This window comes from Poecilia formosa, unplaced genomic scaffold, assembly GCF_000485575.1.
Source record: "Poecilia formosa unplaced genomic scaffold, Poecilia_formosa-5.1.2 Scaffold309, whole genome shotgun sequence".
In the NCBI taxonomy this organism is placed as follows: domain Eukaryota; kingdom Metazoa; phylum Chordata; class Actinopteri; order Cyprinodontiformes; family Poeciliidae; genus Poecilia; species Poecilia formosa.
Window position 1 is genome coordinate 527,604 of NW_006800248.1, and position 16,117 is coordinate 543,720.

General features: G+C 37.0%; 1 protein-coding gene across 4 annotated transcripts in view; it reads right to left on the reverse strand.

Moving 5' to 3' along the window:
* Positions 1–16,117, reverse strand: part of citb (citron rho-interacting serine/threonine kinase b) — a 61,592-nt gene that overhangs the window by 18,040 nt on the left and 27,435 nt on the right. For all 4 annotated transcript variants that reach the window (XM_016661066.1, XM_007572856.2, XM_016661068.1 and 1 more), the window contains exons 16-19: positions 5,214–5,411; positions 885–1,078; positions 316–451; positions 126–230 (exon numbers count right to left, since the gene is read on the reverse strand). In XM_016661066.1, the coding sequence (XP_016516552.1) occupies positions 126–230; positions 316–451; positions 885–1,078; positions 5,214–5,411 (633 nt within the window). The remainder of the gene's footprint in view (positions 1–125; positions 231–315; positions 452–884; positions 1,079–5,213; positions 5,412–16,117) is intronic.

A 16,117-nucleotide genomic window follows, 5' to 3' on the forward strand; every position in this document is an offset into this window, starting at 1 on the left:
TTTAGCAAGGTTTCTGTATTAAATGTAAAGCTAACATATGAAGAAAACAACAGAGACATCACAAAGCATTAAAAATATCTGCATGTGAGGTGGAAACACAGTAGGGTTCAGAGACAGCACTGCACCTCCTCCAGCAGTCTCTGCTTCACGTCCCTCTCACTCTCCAGCTTCTGTTGCAAACTCCGGGCGTTCATCTCCAGCATAGAGTGCTTCTTTTCCAAATCATTTAACTTAGGAACACAAGAAAAAGCCTTAGGTTTGAAATTTGCAAACAGCAAGGTAAAAATGTTTGTTGTACAGTGTAGAAAAGCGTACAGTGTCTGCAAGGCTCTCAGCTTTGAGTTTCTGGTCTTTAAGGGCTTGCTGCAGGGCCAAGATCTCAGCTTTGTGCTCTTTCACGGCTTGCTCCACAGCCTGACGAGACTCAGAGCAGCGCTGCTCCGTACGCAGCCTGAAACACAGAAGACAAACTTACCTACAAGATTTCCTCAGCTTTCGAGGACCTAATGTTGGGGGGCATTCATTATTTTTATCTGTTACTCTGAGTGACGAAGAACAGATCAGTAGAGCATGCTTTAATAATCTTTTACTGCACCAAATGTTCATTGCACTATTCGCTGTCTATAAAATCAGAGAAAATAAATCAGATTTTTTCCAGAAATAAATTCAAACAGACCCAAGAGAATACGCCCAAAGCTTGTTGATTTCATTGTGTGTAGGTGGAACTGGAGCTAACAACAATATCAACTTAGACATTAAGATAAAAAGATGTTGGTTATTTCTAGTAATTCAAGTACTTGTTTTAAAATATAGCGTGCCTTGTTACTAAAAAAATGTATTCTCACAGCACAGATCACTCACCCTTACACAACGGTGTAGTCTACCTGTTCTGTTTCTCAGTGTCCAGCAGCCTCTGGACCTCCCTGGTCCTCCTCTCAGCCTGGCTCTTCTCGTCCTCCAGTGTGGCCCTCCAGGCCTCCCACTGCCGCTCCTTCTCCAGCAGCTCATCGTTCAGGCTCTCCAGCTCCACAACCTGCTCCTCCAGCATGGTGCACGTGGTCTTCAGAGTCTCCAGGTTCTGTCCGCATCAGATGGTATGTTACGTTATGCTGTATGGAAATGAAGACTCAAGCAATGAAGAAACCATTAAGCAAAAAACATGTTCCAAAATGAGTCTCAGTCGTTTCAGTGGAGACTTTATATATTTCATCTTAATCTGACAGGAAGTTCATAAAATAGTTCATAATATCAGTACTTTACTAAAAACGATAGACAGATGCAATCAAGAGTAATGATGTAATGTAAGTGAATACTTATGAGAATGTTGGTTTTCTATTTTTAATAAATATACAAAATGCTCAACAATCTTTTTCCACTGTCAGAACAAGAAGGAAAGGAAATGGATTCATTTACAATTTGGAATAAGGATGTGACATAACAAAATGTGGAAAAAGTGAAGTGATGTGAATACTTTCCACATGCATGAAAAGTAATATTAACATTAAATAAGTATAATTCTATTTGGTTTATTTATGAAGCGCCATTTCACAGCAAATATCACCTTAAGGCACTTTGGGAAGAAAAATCACTTCATTTCAATCATGAATACATTCCTACTGATCTTGGACATCAAATGCTGCATTAATATCTGTTAATTATTCAAATTAGTTTAAAAAGTTTCTATCTTAGGAGATGGACTGCATCGAGTCACTGACTTGCAGCATTCACTCCTCCTGTACAAACATGGCAACAGAAACTAGCTGGCGTCATGTTGTTGATTTTACAACAATCCCTCAAATAACATCTCAAGCTTAAGATATGTGCTTATTTCTAACATCACAAAGTTAAAGTCAAACATCTCTCGTCTGGTAGGTAGACCTAAGAACCAATGGGAGGAAAGTGAAGAGACAAATTAATTTCCCAGATGTTCCTTGGAAGAAACATACACTATTCTCAGTAAGTCAGTCAGGAAGCAGGCTTTGTAAATGTATCAGGCTGTGCCAATGCCCTTTGGCAAAACTTAGCTACACTTGTCAGAATAGTTGCCAAAATATGAATTATATGTTTAAAGCAAATTGCTTTGTATCCCTTAAGAATAAAACATTATTTCCACCAAAATCCATGGGTGACGATAACCGACATTTCTGAAACTTAACAGAGGCATTGCTGGGGAGGATGATGGTACCGTGTCCTCTACACATTTGTCCCTGGTAGAAGCTTTAGAGCATTTAAAGATAAAATTCATAGTACACACTGTATTTTCAGGAAGAACTTGAGACCATTACAGCTAAAAACCCTTCATCTCCTGGCTTCCCCAAAGCCACAACATCTTAAATATTGTAAGAAGGGATGACAGCATTACAAAGTGGTAAAAGCTTTCTCAAACAGACATTTGCAATAAACAACAGGCTGGAATTGCAAGTAAGTACTTTGAGGGGTTTTTTCTGTCAGCAATGAAAAAAAAGTTTAAATAATAAAGTAAGAATCCATTTTAGTTTCAATCATTTGTTTATTTGAAATGTTCAAAGCAGCCAAACTGACCACAGTGCTGAACCACTGAATTATGCATCTTCAACAAGAGACTTGGAAAGTGACAAAGTATAAAAGTTTTATCCGTGGATGACTGGCATCAGGTCATATATGGTTTATAAAGGATGGAAAGAGTTACTTTTTCAGGTAGATTACAGCTTGCAAAATGTGAAAATATCTGGGTTAACTGGGGAAAAAACCACTAATAAAGTAAAACATATAATTGTCTGCCCTCATTTTAAATAACAACACAAACCAGTCCAGCTCCACAGCTTGTTTGCATCTGTATTCTGACGGATGTTTGGACGCAGCAGGGCCTAGAAAGACCTGTGTTTCACGTCTTACGGTGCATTGCTTTAGACAAAGAGTTTGAAGACAAATATAGCCTCTGCCGGTGCAGCAGCAACACCATGGCCCTCTGAAGTCCAACGCTTCCACAGCTGACACGACCTGGGAGTGATGGGGATGACACATCCCTCCCACACACCACCCCGTCCCTCGTCTATGACTTCCATCGCTGGTTACACAACCAGCAGGGCTGAGAGCGATGCTGGACACCCACACACACATCCTCCCACAGGGCCAGCGCTCACATCACGCTGCCTCATCTCTCTCTCTTTCACTGCAGCCAGAATAAAACATAACCAACACCAAAATAACATAAGACTTTCACAGGCCTGATTTACACTTAACCCTGTTAGACGCAAGATGTTGAGGTTGCCCATGGATAACAGGACGGTGGGTATCTCAGGTAAAGTGAAGACTTAGGGTGAATTCACACCAGGCCCATTTAATCTGACCTCCAGTCGGTTCGTCTAGAGTCCGGTTTGTTTGGGTATGTGTGAATGTGCAATCGAACTGTGATGCGGACCAGAAAAACAGACTCTGGTCCACACATAAACCTCGGTCTAGGTTCAGTTTAAGTGAACTCTGGTGCATTTTGAATGTCTGGATTCCAAGCAAACCAGAGACTCTGCTCCAAAAGCAGGAAGTGGGCTATAACGTAGGGCATTCTGGGTAAATACAACCTAAACAAGCACACAAGCCAAACACTAGCAGAAGACATGGCTCATGGCCGTTGCAAAAAATAAATCCTACAACTGCTAAAATATGATGCCACTCCATTTTTGTTCACATTACATGTCTTCTTGAAGGTTTCCTACAACAATTCTTGGTCCAGCGCCACCACAGGCGAGGAGGGGAACAGGATTTTCAATTAGTTTGGATTGATTGACACACTGCAGTGTGAAAGCGAACCGCACCAACTGAAAATATAACTAATGTTGTAATTTTGGTCCCCAATCAAACCTAGTCTACCGGACTATCAGTGTGAAAACATCCATAGCTTGTAGGTGTGAGAGTGAAGTCCAGAGGAGACATGGACCAGAAGACAAACTGAAGCACCCTGTCAAAAGCAGTTCACTGTTTTCACAAAACACAGATCATTTTTTTGTGACAATTATTTTTACAAAAATGAGTCCAAACCTAGGTTATATCCAAGTATTGTTGTAAAATGTTGGCCAAGCAGTAAATCCTAAAACTGGGCAGAAACATTTGCTCTTTGTGTGTTTACTTGCTAAAAGACTCACACATCCAAGGTGTTACAGAAAATGAAGGGAAAACCGTTGCTTCCTTGTCTGGTTGTGATCCATGTCAACATCTTACATGGTTTGTTTTTCTTTCTCTCACATCCTTAGGCTACTTCGGACCACGCAGCTTTCATTTACTTGAACAGTTTCCTGTTCTAGTCGGCTTGTATGATCTCCAATTGTCTCCCAGCAACAGGTTCAGCTTCGACTTCAGCTTGTAAACCAACCATTCCCTGATTTACCATAAAAACATTCATTTGTCCTGAACTCATCCAAACTTATTCATGTCGCAACAACCAACTTCAACCTATTTCACTGGATGATAGGTCAAGACAAAGCAGTTCATTATTCTGAGAAGCTCCATCTGTTAACCTCTGATAAAAATCCCAAGTAAGATCTAGTTAGTAAACAAGCTGTGGATAAGTTTAAAGCAAGGTTAGCTCAGGTGGGAATATATGTCTGTAAAACAACTAGAAGCTCAGTCAGACATTTCATGTGTGAGAGTTTAAAGGCATCAGACTTAGTGAATTCGGTATCTTGTGCTCCAGTCTCATCACTTCATGGCCTTGCTGTTTGCAACACATTATGTAAGAACGCAATAAAAATCTGGTTTCAAAGTGTGATAAAATGTCATCAAAATCGCAAAAAGTAAAAAAAATTCTTTAACATGTTTTGTTACACTTTGTTTATGTAATAGCATCACTACAATAAAAAAAATTCTAATGTAATAAAGTTGTGCATTATGCAACAACAATATTATGAGACTTAGGGACATTTTAAAGGACAATTTATTGTCCAGTAAAATGTGTTATTGTGACAGGTCTAGACATAAGAACCCAAAAGAATTGCAGCTCTAATTATAGCAAAAGGTGCTTCTGGGAAACATCGACTTTGGGGATGAATGCATCTCTTGGAAACCAATCAGTTTCATTCTGCTTCACAATTATGGACAACCTTCCACATAAAGCTTGCTATTTGAAAGGCACTTTAAAGCTGAATTATCCAACCTGTCCTTAAGTTACAAATATGTCCTTAAAGCACTGGACTGATTGACAAGTTTGTCTAAATAAAAAAGGTTGCTGGTGAGAGGCGTACCTGCTTCTGGTTGTTGAGGTGCATTTCACGGTCAGCCACCTCGTGCCGCAGCCTGTCCACATCCTGGCTGAGCTGCAGCCGGTCCTCCCGCTCATCAGAGGCCTCGTCCAGCTGCTTGGACAGGTAAAAGTTCTGCCGGTTCAGCTCAGCGTTCTCCTGAGTCAGAGTGGTTAGCTGCTCCTCAAGATCAGTGATCACCTACAGAAGAATGGAAGAACTTGTATTTTGCTTAAAGAAAATACAACATAAGCAGTATATTTAAAATAAAAGATTAACAATAAAAAAAGGAGTTTCCTGTCCTCTACTTGTTCTGCTGGTTCCTATGAACAGCTAATATGTCAAGAGCATTTTTCCCACTGATTTTTGAGCAGGTTTGCAGAAACATGATGTTAAATGAGATTAGATGTGAAAGGTGATCTGTCCTGGTTAAAATGGCTCTAGTGGCCCCTGCAATACATGTGAACACATCTGTCCATGTGCTGAGGGTCATCTTTGTGCAAGATAGTGAGAAACTAGTATTTTAAAGAAAGAGCTTCAGGTGTGAGCCATCCTTTATATTTCGTCTTTGTTTCCAAAAGAGCCAAACATTTACGTATTTTTTTAAAGGCACATCACATATTTAGAAATGTTCATGGTTTGACTTTTTAATCAAATTAATCTACAGCAAGGCATAGATACATATTTGCTTTTTGAGCTCTTCTTTTTTTTAACTTTCATTCAACAATATTATATGGTAAGATCAATTATATCTAAACGTAAAAAAAAAAAGATGAAAAATGAGAGCAAAAATGATGCGTATATATAAAAATGTATTTACCCCGGTTAGTTTAGCTTTCAATTCACCCACTGAGGTCTGATGAATTGTCGTCTCCTAATTAGTACCGTTTTGCTGATGTGGTTTAGGTCCCAAAATGCTGTTAAACTACTGCATGTCTTAAAGAGGATTTGTTTAAATTCCACATTAAAATGCAGTTGGTTGTAGTTTGTCTCCATGTGTGAATAATTCTTCACAAGATATTTTTACACTTATTACATTTGTAGAGCCAAAAGTTCATTGACTTACTGTTTTCTCAACTTCAGCTTAAAAACAGTAAATTCGTTGTTGTGTTTCAGTGTTTCTGACTGCATCTCTGGCAGCCGGTGGTGTTTCCTGTGTTTAGTCATTCATGGCTTCATACTGGGTTTTGGGAACCTCACTCTCATGTTTGCAGGTTACTTGTTTTAAGGTTGACAGAGTTTTCCCCAGAAAACCTGCTAAGCCCGATGGTAGGGGCACCAGAGGAGTTCACCAGCGGCCCAAAACGTTTCTGTGTTAAATGATGAGTTACAAAAATATGGAGGCACACAAGCAGGCATCATCAACTATAAACCTAGCTTAATAAATCTTTGCTATAGCTGTTATTGGTGTATAAAAAACCCTATTTAAAATAAACAATGCTTTGTCTGGTGGGCTGCCAGGTTTATAAAACACCCTGCTTTGACACAGAGGCAGAATAGATTGGTCTGACTGCAGAGACCTGCATGTAATCCTTCAAATATTGTAGTGATTCTTCCATTAGTTGAAGTGGTCTAAAGGCAATCAAAACTAGTAAATATCTCACTACTAATTAATTTATAAAACCTGGCAACTCAAAAATAAAATCCACAATTTTGACTTCTGCAAAAGTTTATTCAAGGTTGGACAAATGTACTGAAAAAGAAATTCTGGATCTGAAATGCTGTGTCCAACGACTGTGCAGAAACTAATATGTATAAAATGTTTTCAGAGAACCCGACTGAAAACATTTAAAGAGTCTAAAGAAAGATCAGTGATGAGGCACTTAAATGTACTTATTGCAGAAACAGCTGTTGCTCTCCAGACCCCATGCCTGAGCCTTTCCCCTGGGAGTTGTGTGGGACGGCTGATGCCACATGCACTACCTACTTGACCGGGAGTCAAGAGTCAGTGCAGGCCTTTTGAGTGATAGCTCTCCCTGCAGTGCATTACTGACAGCTTTCTCTGGGTTTTACTGATTTCTTACCCAAACAGACCACTCTGTCTGATTTTAACCAGATCACACAGACTACAGTGATCCTGTCTGAAACTCTGTTGACTATCCTCTCAATTTAAATGACTCATTTCCATTAAATAGGAAAATTTCTCCAAAATACATATGATATGCCAGATGTTAAAATCTGAATTAAGGATGTCAAAGCTTTCTCATGTTTAGAGAAGAAAAAATATTTCAACTAGCTTTTCTTCCTGTTTGTCAAGATGTAGGCCATGCTAGAGAAGGAACACTGTAGCTGTGTTTCATTACAAATATGCGCAAAGTAAATCTTTGTCAATATTCTGCTAATGTTAAAAAAACAAAAAAAAAAAAACTGTTTCACAATTGCAGTGTTTGCATTAAATAGGAAACGCAATTAAAATGACATGAATACGTTTGTTCAATAAATCATTAATAATTATGGTAGCAACGGATGTAAACAGCTGAGATGAGAAATATTCATAATTCAGAACTAAACTATCAGCCATCAGAAGAGACATCGGCGTCTTATTCAGGCGTTGGAGCGACAAGCCTCCCTTAGGTGGCGTTTTGGATAAACTAGTCTGTGATTTTACAGAATATATAAGGATTCGACACGTTGGAATGACACACAACTTTTTATGACTGTACGATGCTGTGAGAGCTCTAGTGGCGTCAGATGCACATTGTCTAAAACAAATAAAATAAAATAAAAATAAAATAAGTCTTCTTTGTTGTTTTCACCAGTAGTAACATCCAGCTGTTGATCATGTGACTCATGTGATGTGGAAAAAAGTATTTCCACAATTATTTCATTCAATTTTGCAAAATACATCTGTTTTAATACTGCTGAAAAACCACCTCACCCTAGTGCTAAAACTTGAGCTTGAAAAACATGAGCTTTTTTCAAAAATGGGTGTTAAGGAAATTTGTTTTTGTGATTTCAATTTACACGACTTCATGGTTAATGGAATCGCAGCTACTAATACTGCGTTAATAAATTCTTCTATTTTTGCTGAATGAGAGTCAGATTTCACTAAACAGTTCATGTGAGTTTGTCTGTGTTGTGTTTAGACCCTAACAATAGCAGAATATGCACAACGCATATTCTAAGCATAAGTGTTATCAAATTAAGTAAGCGATATAACAGAGACTAACAGCTAATCTTCAAACTCATCCCAGCAATCCAATAATCACAGCCGGAGTCTAAAACATTACCAAGAACAGCTTGTGAAAGAACTGAATGAATCAGCTCCCTCTGTTTCTGAAAGGTAGAGTAAAACCATAAAACCAGATCACAGCTCAGCTATCTGCTGAGGAGAGCCACTCAGTTTCTAATTCTAAGACGAGATGAACTGTATGAACAACGAAGAAGGAATTTAATTCTTTTAGCCAAACTAATTTCTGTAAAGTGATAAAGTGGCATTTTGCCATTTCTAACCCAGAGAAAGTCTTACATTGTGTATGGATGTGTTTATTTCATTTGACCGAAACTGTCACTGCAGGGGCAATGTAATATGAGACAGATAATCTGTAAAAAAATAAAAATAAAAATAAAAAAAATAAAAATAATAATAATAATATCAAGCTCCTCTCCCTTTTCCCAGACAAGAACTAGAAACAACCAATCAGAGTCAAGAGGTGAGTCTTAGTGCTGTCAGTGGTCATGACCATTTATTCATCAATTACAGGTTAATAATCAGTCATGAATAAACATTAGTTTCTCCTCTATTAGCACATTCAGTAGTTCATAGAGATGATTGACAACACTAAGACCCTCCTCTAGGCTCTGATTGGTTGTTTTCGACTGCATTTTTTTTTTCACCACAGTAAAAAAAACAAAAAAAAAACAAACAGTTTCCAGAGAGGAGTTGGAGGAACTTGATTTTTTCATATTTTATCTGTCTCATGTTATACTGTCACGACATGGTGACAGTTTTAATGTCATGTAAAAACATTTTTTTAAATAAAAGTTACATACTGCAGCTTTACCCCCCAACAATTAGACTCCAGTGTTACATGAAGCACATTAGGATAGTGATATAATGCATTCATCATTTTAGCAAGATATCTTGCTTATTTAGTCCAGGTATTCAGAAGTAGAAGTGGGCCAATCGTTTCATTAGCATAAGGTCCATTTTCTCCATCAGATATTCACAAGCTGCTATGGCAGGAGAAATGAGGGTTAGACTGATGAGGCTCCAAGCTAAAAGCCTTTTGCTCTCGGCTCTAACAGGAACATGTAAACCATGCAGAACTTCAAGGAGGCAGAAGAAAGAAGCAGAGCTTTTAAGTACATAAATTAGCTGTCTGCTCAGCACTGACTCAGTGCGTCAGCTCCTCTAAGGAATGGAAGGGGACTGACAACATCCACTGAATCCAAAAGGCAGGGCGCGAGATAAACTGTGTGAGGGCTGCAGGGGTGATCTGTCATGCATCTATATTTACTCGACTCAACTGGCAATCAAATCAATTGAGCAACTTTCAGAACTGCAGTAAATTGCATTGAGAGATTTACTTCCTCAACGCTGTTGAATGCAAATAGCTCGATTCTATTTGTGGAAGCTGTGGGTGTCAGTTTCCTTGATTGTAATTAACATTTACTGTGAGCTGAAGCTGCAAAATGCCAATAGATCTTCGCCTTCCTCTGAGTATGACTAAGCAGGGAATTGATAAGTAATCTATTGCCAAACTCAAAATGGAGTCTTTATTCTGAACCAACGAGGTTTTGACAGATTTCTTGTATATGACTATAACATGTCCTTGTCTTTCCTTAAGGTCTGGATGATTTGAAAAAGTTCAGAAAGACACTTTCAACTGATCCAAAATGTGAGCAATCTGATTAGAGCTGGGCTGCCACTTATTCCTAAAATACAGAATAACCCTTTAATTGATAAATACATTGTGTAATTCATTTTAAATACTCTAAATATGGACAAATACATAAAAACCATGTTAATAACACAATGATGGAAACTCTACTTACATTTAACAATGTATGAAAACTGAATAAATGTACACTTACTCCGCAAATCCAGAACAAACTTCTAGAAAACTGCAAAACAGCTGAAAACACCAAGCTCCTTTAAATCAAGGCTAAAAACCGACATGTTTGTAGCTGCCTTTAATTAATGATAAATGGAGCATTTACCAATATATTTGATATATTTAGATACTGAATACAGTTGGTAACACATTTTTATATTATCCTACATTTTTGTGTTATTTCAGGTTGTAATTTTGTCCAGACTGTACAGTACAGTCTTAAGTTTCTTATATTTATTGTTATATTTTACCTTTGTGTGAATCTGCATATTTACATCCATCATCTGAATTTCCTATTACTATTATTCCTATTATGTCCTATTACCATTTGTTTTTTAGTTTTTTATAATGTTAAATAATCAAATTTAAAAAGCACTTAAAATACTAAATATGAATTTCAATACTTCTTGCGACCATCTTTTTTTTATATAACTTGTGCTGATGCAAAGTGCTGCAGGAGTTTGCTGTCTGCTCAGTAAAAGTAGTGACAGCCCTGCTTTTACTTTTCCACTTGAAATGTGGCAACCTTAGACAAAAGGTTAATGGAAAAATCATGTTGCTTCTGTAAAGTTCTGGCCTCCCGTTAATAATATATAAGAAATTAAAATTCTTTCTTCACAGTTTCATGTGTTCTCTACAGAGCGTTCTGCTCTCAGATGGCAAATTTACTTATGACTCAGAATATCTAAGGGTGTGTCTCCAGAGCCGCTTGGTCTGCTTTAAATGGACCAGAGTTTGTTTCCTTCTTTCGTCTGAACTCTGGAGCAGATAAAAGACTGTTTTCTCAAAGTGGGAAAGCAGACAGACTATTCAGGATCAAAATGAACCAGCGGGAGAAAAAGATGTGATCTGAAAGCTTGAAATCCTTGAAACACATCACTCTGTATCTTTGTAGCAGCAGCACATGTCGACCTGCGTTTCCATTCACCATGTAATTGCACAATTTGACATTTCAAAGATAAACGTGCTTAATGGAAACACAACAGTTCTGAAAAAATCTCTTTGGTGCTTGGATGAGGTGTGTTTTTTTGGTCATATCGAAATTTGTTTATTTTGCAAAACCGCAATGGGTATCACAACAAAGAAGACAACAGGAAGTGGCAGGAGGACGATGGCACGGCCTGTTTTCTTCTGCTGATGCAAAGTGCTACAAGTCTTATGTAGACTTTTTGCCTACATAAGATTATTTGTATGTGACTTTAATTGTGTTTCTTTGTTGTTGGAAACACCGCAATTGTGAAATTGTGTTTTATATCGACATTATTGACAAAGTTTTCCACACATTTGTAATGGAAACATAGACATTGCATCTCACCTCTGCGATCTTTTTCGACTGTGCTGCATCACATGTACATGAAGCAACATCCTCTGCTCTGTTAGCTAGCAACTTTTGTAACTGCAATACATTGTTTAAGTGGGTTGATCAGCTGTGAAAAGTACAGTGTGAAATTAGGGTGTGTAATTTATCACATTATCTAAATTCTTTTTCAACAATGAAGAAGCTGCATTATCCAGTACACGTCACACTGCAAACACTATTCAGCCAGTGGAATGTAAACACAGCTGAAGAAAGACTGATGAACTTGCAAACAAGCCATCAGATTTGCTGTCACATTGTTCAGGCTGGTAAAGATACAAGTCTTTATCAGTCGAGTGGAGAGAGTGGATCAAACAAACCAGCCCAATCTGCCAACGTTGTGGAGAAACGGATACCGTGGGAGATCCTGTTCCATTTCCTGTCAACTAACTGTACCGTTACACTTTGCAGACATAATGCTTTGTGGAGAAACACTGATGACAATATTACACGAGGTTGGAAAGAGGTGCTGACATGTTCACACTAGAAACAAAACAGTCTCCATGACAACAGACCAGGGCACTAATGTTGACAGGGCACTCTGAACTACATGTTCTGTTTTTTTAAAAGTACTTCACAAAAACATCACTACCTTTGTTCTGTCTTTACCTTACACTCTTCTGTTATGCTAGATTTTTTATTAATTTTTATTATAAAGCACCTAGTGTTTTTTTTAAAGTTTACTTACTCACTACTTTTCATTTTCTGTTGCAGCTCAAAGTTTTAAAAGTTGAATTCCAGGTAAACACACCCAGAATATAACTTCTTGTCCTCTTTTTGATTCGTCTTAGCATTAATGTTGCTAACAGGACATGGTGGTCCAAGAACACCATGTTTAATTTAAGATGAAATCTAATGTTTACTTTGTAGAAAATGTAAGCACCAAGACTATGAGTCCAGACAATATTGTGTTTAATAGTTGCAAAAGTTAGCAACAGACCTTTCAACCAAATAAAAAGCTGTGATAATGTAATTTGTTTACTATTTCGTCTCTAATCTACAATTTTTTTAATTTTATTTGTAGGAGTGTGCATAAGACTGACATAACACTGTCATAAACATGACATAACATCTGTCATGAACATGAACGAGTCCTTATGAATGTCTATGACTGTTGTCATGAAGTGTCATTTTGTAAATAATGACACTTTTAATGCAAAGTTGCTTTAAAAGTTGCATTAAAAGTCCATTAAAAGTGCCAACTTTGCATGATTTTGTAAATAATGACAATTTAATACAATGTTGGCATTTTTAATGGACTTTCAATGCAACTTTTAGAGCAATTTGCATTAAAAGTGTCATTATTTACCGAATGACACTTCATGACAACAGTCATAAACATTCATAAAGACTTCTTTATGTTCATGACAGGTGTTATGTCATGTTTATGACAGTGTCATGTCAGTCCTATGCACACCCCTTCAAATAAAGTGTTACTGACTGCTTTCAGTCACCAAGCTCCCTTACTGTGGAAGCAGCTTCCTGTTTTCATCAAAATGTAGACACTGTTTATTTGTAATACTAGATTTCTATCAGAGCTTAAGGAGCAGAGTATTTAAATCAACTGCTGATTAAACCAGGATATATCAGCAGGCAAAAACATTTCTTAACCTTAATGCTTCATGTAACTGTGCTAATTACAACGAAGAGGATGTGAAAGCATCAGTGGAGAGGCTCCATCATATGAAGCACTTCTGAAAATGTTCACCCAGGATGAGAACAGGAGATATCATTGGAGGATCATCCAAGCCGTGCTAATGAAATCTCATCACTTGGAATCTTATGCAAAGAAAGTGTTCATGTTCTTGCTCCTAGTAATTTAGCTTAACATTTTTATGTTATATTTAATATAAAGAATACAACCTGCAACTTTGTCTTAAACAAACTGTCCCTGAGTGCAAAGCGAATATGATGTTACCAAACAGATCAGTGATGCATTATTGTCTGAGATAATCGCTGCTTGCAGAGACCCCAGCAGTGAACAAAAGGCTGCACAGCTGCCAGTTCAAAAGTTATTTTTATGCGTTTCATTTATTGTTTTAAAATTTGTATGCTTCAACTCAGTTTCTTTTGAATGTGGTCTCATTCTGAAAAACAGCTCTAAAACTTTAAAAATATTTCAGAAAAAATATTTAAAAATGAAACTTAGCAGTAACTCATTCTCAATAATCAAATCTGAACATGTCAAATCATGTGATTTGTGTTAAAATTCAGGCATTGATGGGAGGCCAGGATGTTTGATTGGTCCTAACCAGCAGCATAGTTTGCTTGTGCCTTGGGCCAGCTCTGGCTAGTAAACAACATTTGTGTTTTGGGGATAAAATGTTCATTTTTGGTCTGATGAAGCCAAAGCACCTTTTACACATGTTTGCTCTTGTCTCTTGCATGGCTGCTGGAAACTGCAGGACAATTTATGGCTGTCTTTCAGAAAGTCCACATGTGTGGAGTTCAGGACTAATAGTTGTCTCACTACTGCTCTCTTTGTTTCCAGTGCCAGTTTAGGTGAACAGCCATGTTTTGGTAGTTGTGTCATACTCTATTTTCAGATGATGGATTGAACAATTCTCCATGAGAAGCTGAAAGCTTATATTAAGCTTTTTAAAACTTTTCAACAACTTTCTCACTGACCAGTTTGCTGCACTCATGATGCAGTTTGTTCTTTAATAAACAAGCTGGATTTATACTGACATTAAAAAACACCTAGTTGGACCCTATGAACTATTTAAGCATCTTCTAAAAGCATTTGCTGTGTTGGCTTTAGTTTTTAGGTATCACAGTAAATGACACACTTTTCAGATTTCTACATGTGAAGAGATTTTTAAAAATTCTTTTTTTTCTCAATTTTACAATTTTGCAGTATTTTTGTCTGTCTTTCACATAGCATGTTACTAAAATAAACTGACGTTTGTAGAAATAATATAACAAAATAAAAGTTCAAAGTAATATGCATACTTTTGCTAATGTACTGAATGTATATTCAAACAACAGTGATAAAAACTTTAATAAAAACAGGAAATGTTCTTTTGGATAATCCTGGCAGATCATAATTTTATGGATCCTGTTATTTTGAAAGAAGATCACTTATTTTCCAATTCTGCTGTTTTAAAGTGCATCACAGACAAAGTAACTCTCAGACTAGTACTATGCAGAAAACTGAGAGGTACTGAAGCTCTTCGTGTTGCTAAACTTAGTGATGTTGCCTGATTGCTGGACAGAGGAATCTATGAACACTGCAATCTGAACAGTTTGTTAGTGGGAGGATCTCAAAAGTAGGGCAATGGGATAAAAACAGACTGAGATGCTAATGGTATTAGTGCAAGAATCTATAGATACTTAAACAACATCTATTGAGTAATAAGTTGGCTTCACCCTTTTTCACCACAATGAACAATAAAAGTAACATTTCACCGAGCAGAAAACAGATCAAAGCTAAAAATTTGACTAATTTCTAACCACCTAAAAACGGTAGCTGTAGGTAACATACTCAACATTATAAACTCGATATATAATCACTAATAATAATAAAGATGTCAAACAATAATGGCTGGATTAAACCATTCTTTTCACAACTAATACTTTCATTTCAAAGTTATATTATTTCAGGATGTTTAAAAGCAAAGTCAGGAAAAGGATAAGGCGTTCGAGTATAGCTGCTGCCTGTGCCATTTCATAAGCTCAAATAATTGTTTAGATTAAATATTTGGTAGCATATCATATTTCAAGTGAAATTAATTCCAATATAATTGGACTAATGGGTAGTCCTTGATGCACACCAGATATTTTTAGTAGATGAGATGCTCAACCTCAAATAATTCAAACAGATAAAGAACAAAAAATAGAAAAAAGCCAGGAAAATATAATCACAATATTCACCAACAACACTGAAATGAGATGCTTTCTGACATCATGCAACCCCATGTAAGAATACATGGCAGCTGAAATACAGCAGTGGTTCCTCTGAGGGTTAACAGGAAGTCTGCTAACAGGAAGTCTTTACACGTAACAAAAAAGCTGCTCTGTTTGATCTTTTTGAGCTTTCAGCCTCATTTAGAAATATTAGCAAACTTCTGCAAAACTCATAGTTAAGGTATGATGTGGTTCATCTTTAGGTAATGTTTTGCAGTTAGTTTAACATCAGTGAAGCTAACCATGCTAATCACTAGCATAATATGCTAAAAATGGCTTCAAACGTCAACCCTGTGATTCTTTTGGTTTTGAAAATTATATTAAGTCGTATTTTGCTGAGAGTGGACAAACAGTGTGGCTTCTGCTCCTAAAATTAAAGACTATATCTGCACAAAGCAGAAGGGCTAGAAAAAAAAAATTAAAGTTGATTAAGAGAAATCTGAATGAGCTGAAATTGATATTTGCAGTTCAGAACTGAAGATGAAGAATCATTGGTTATCACATTTCTATCATTTCACAGTTAATCTTGATAATATACTCAATACTTTCACTAGAGCAATTAATAAACTTGAGAATTAATCTATTTA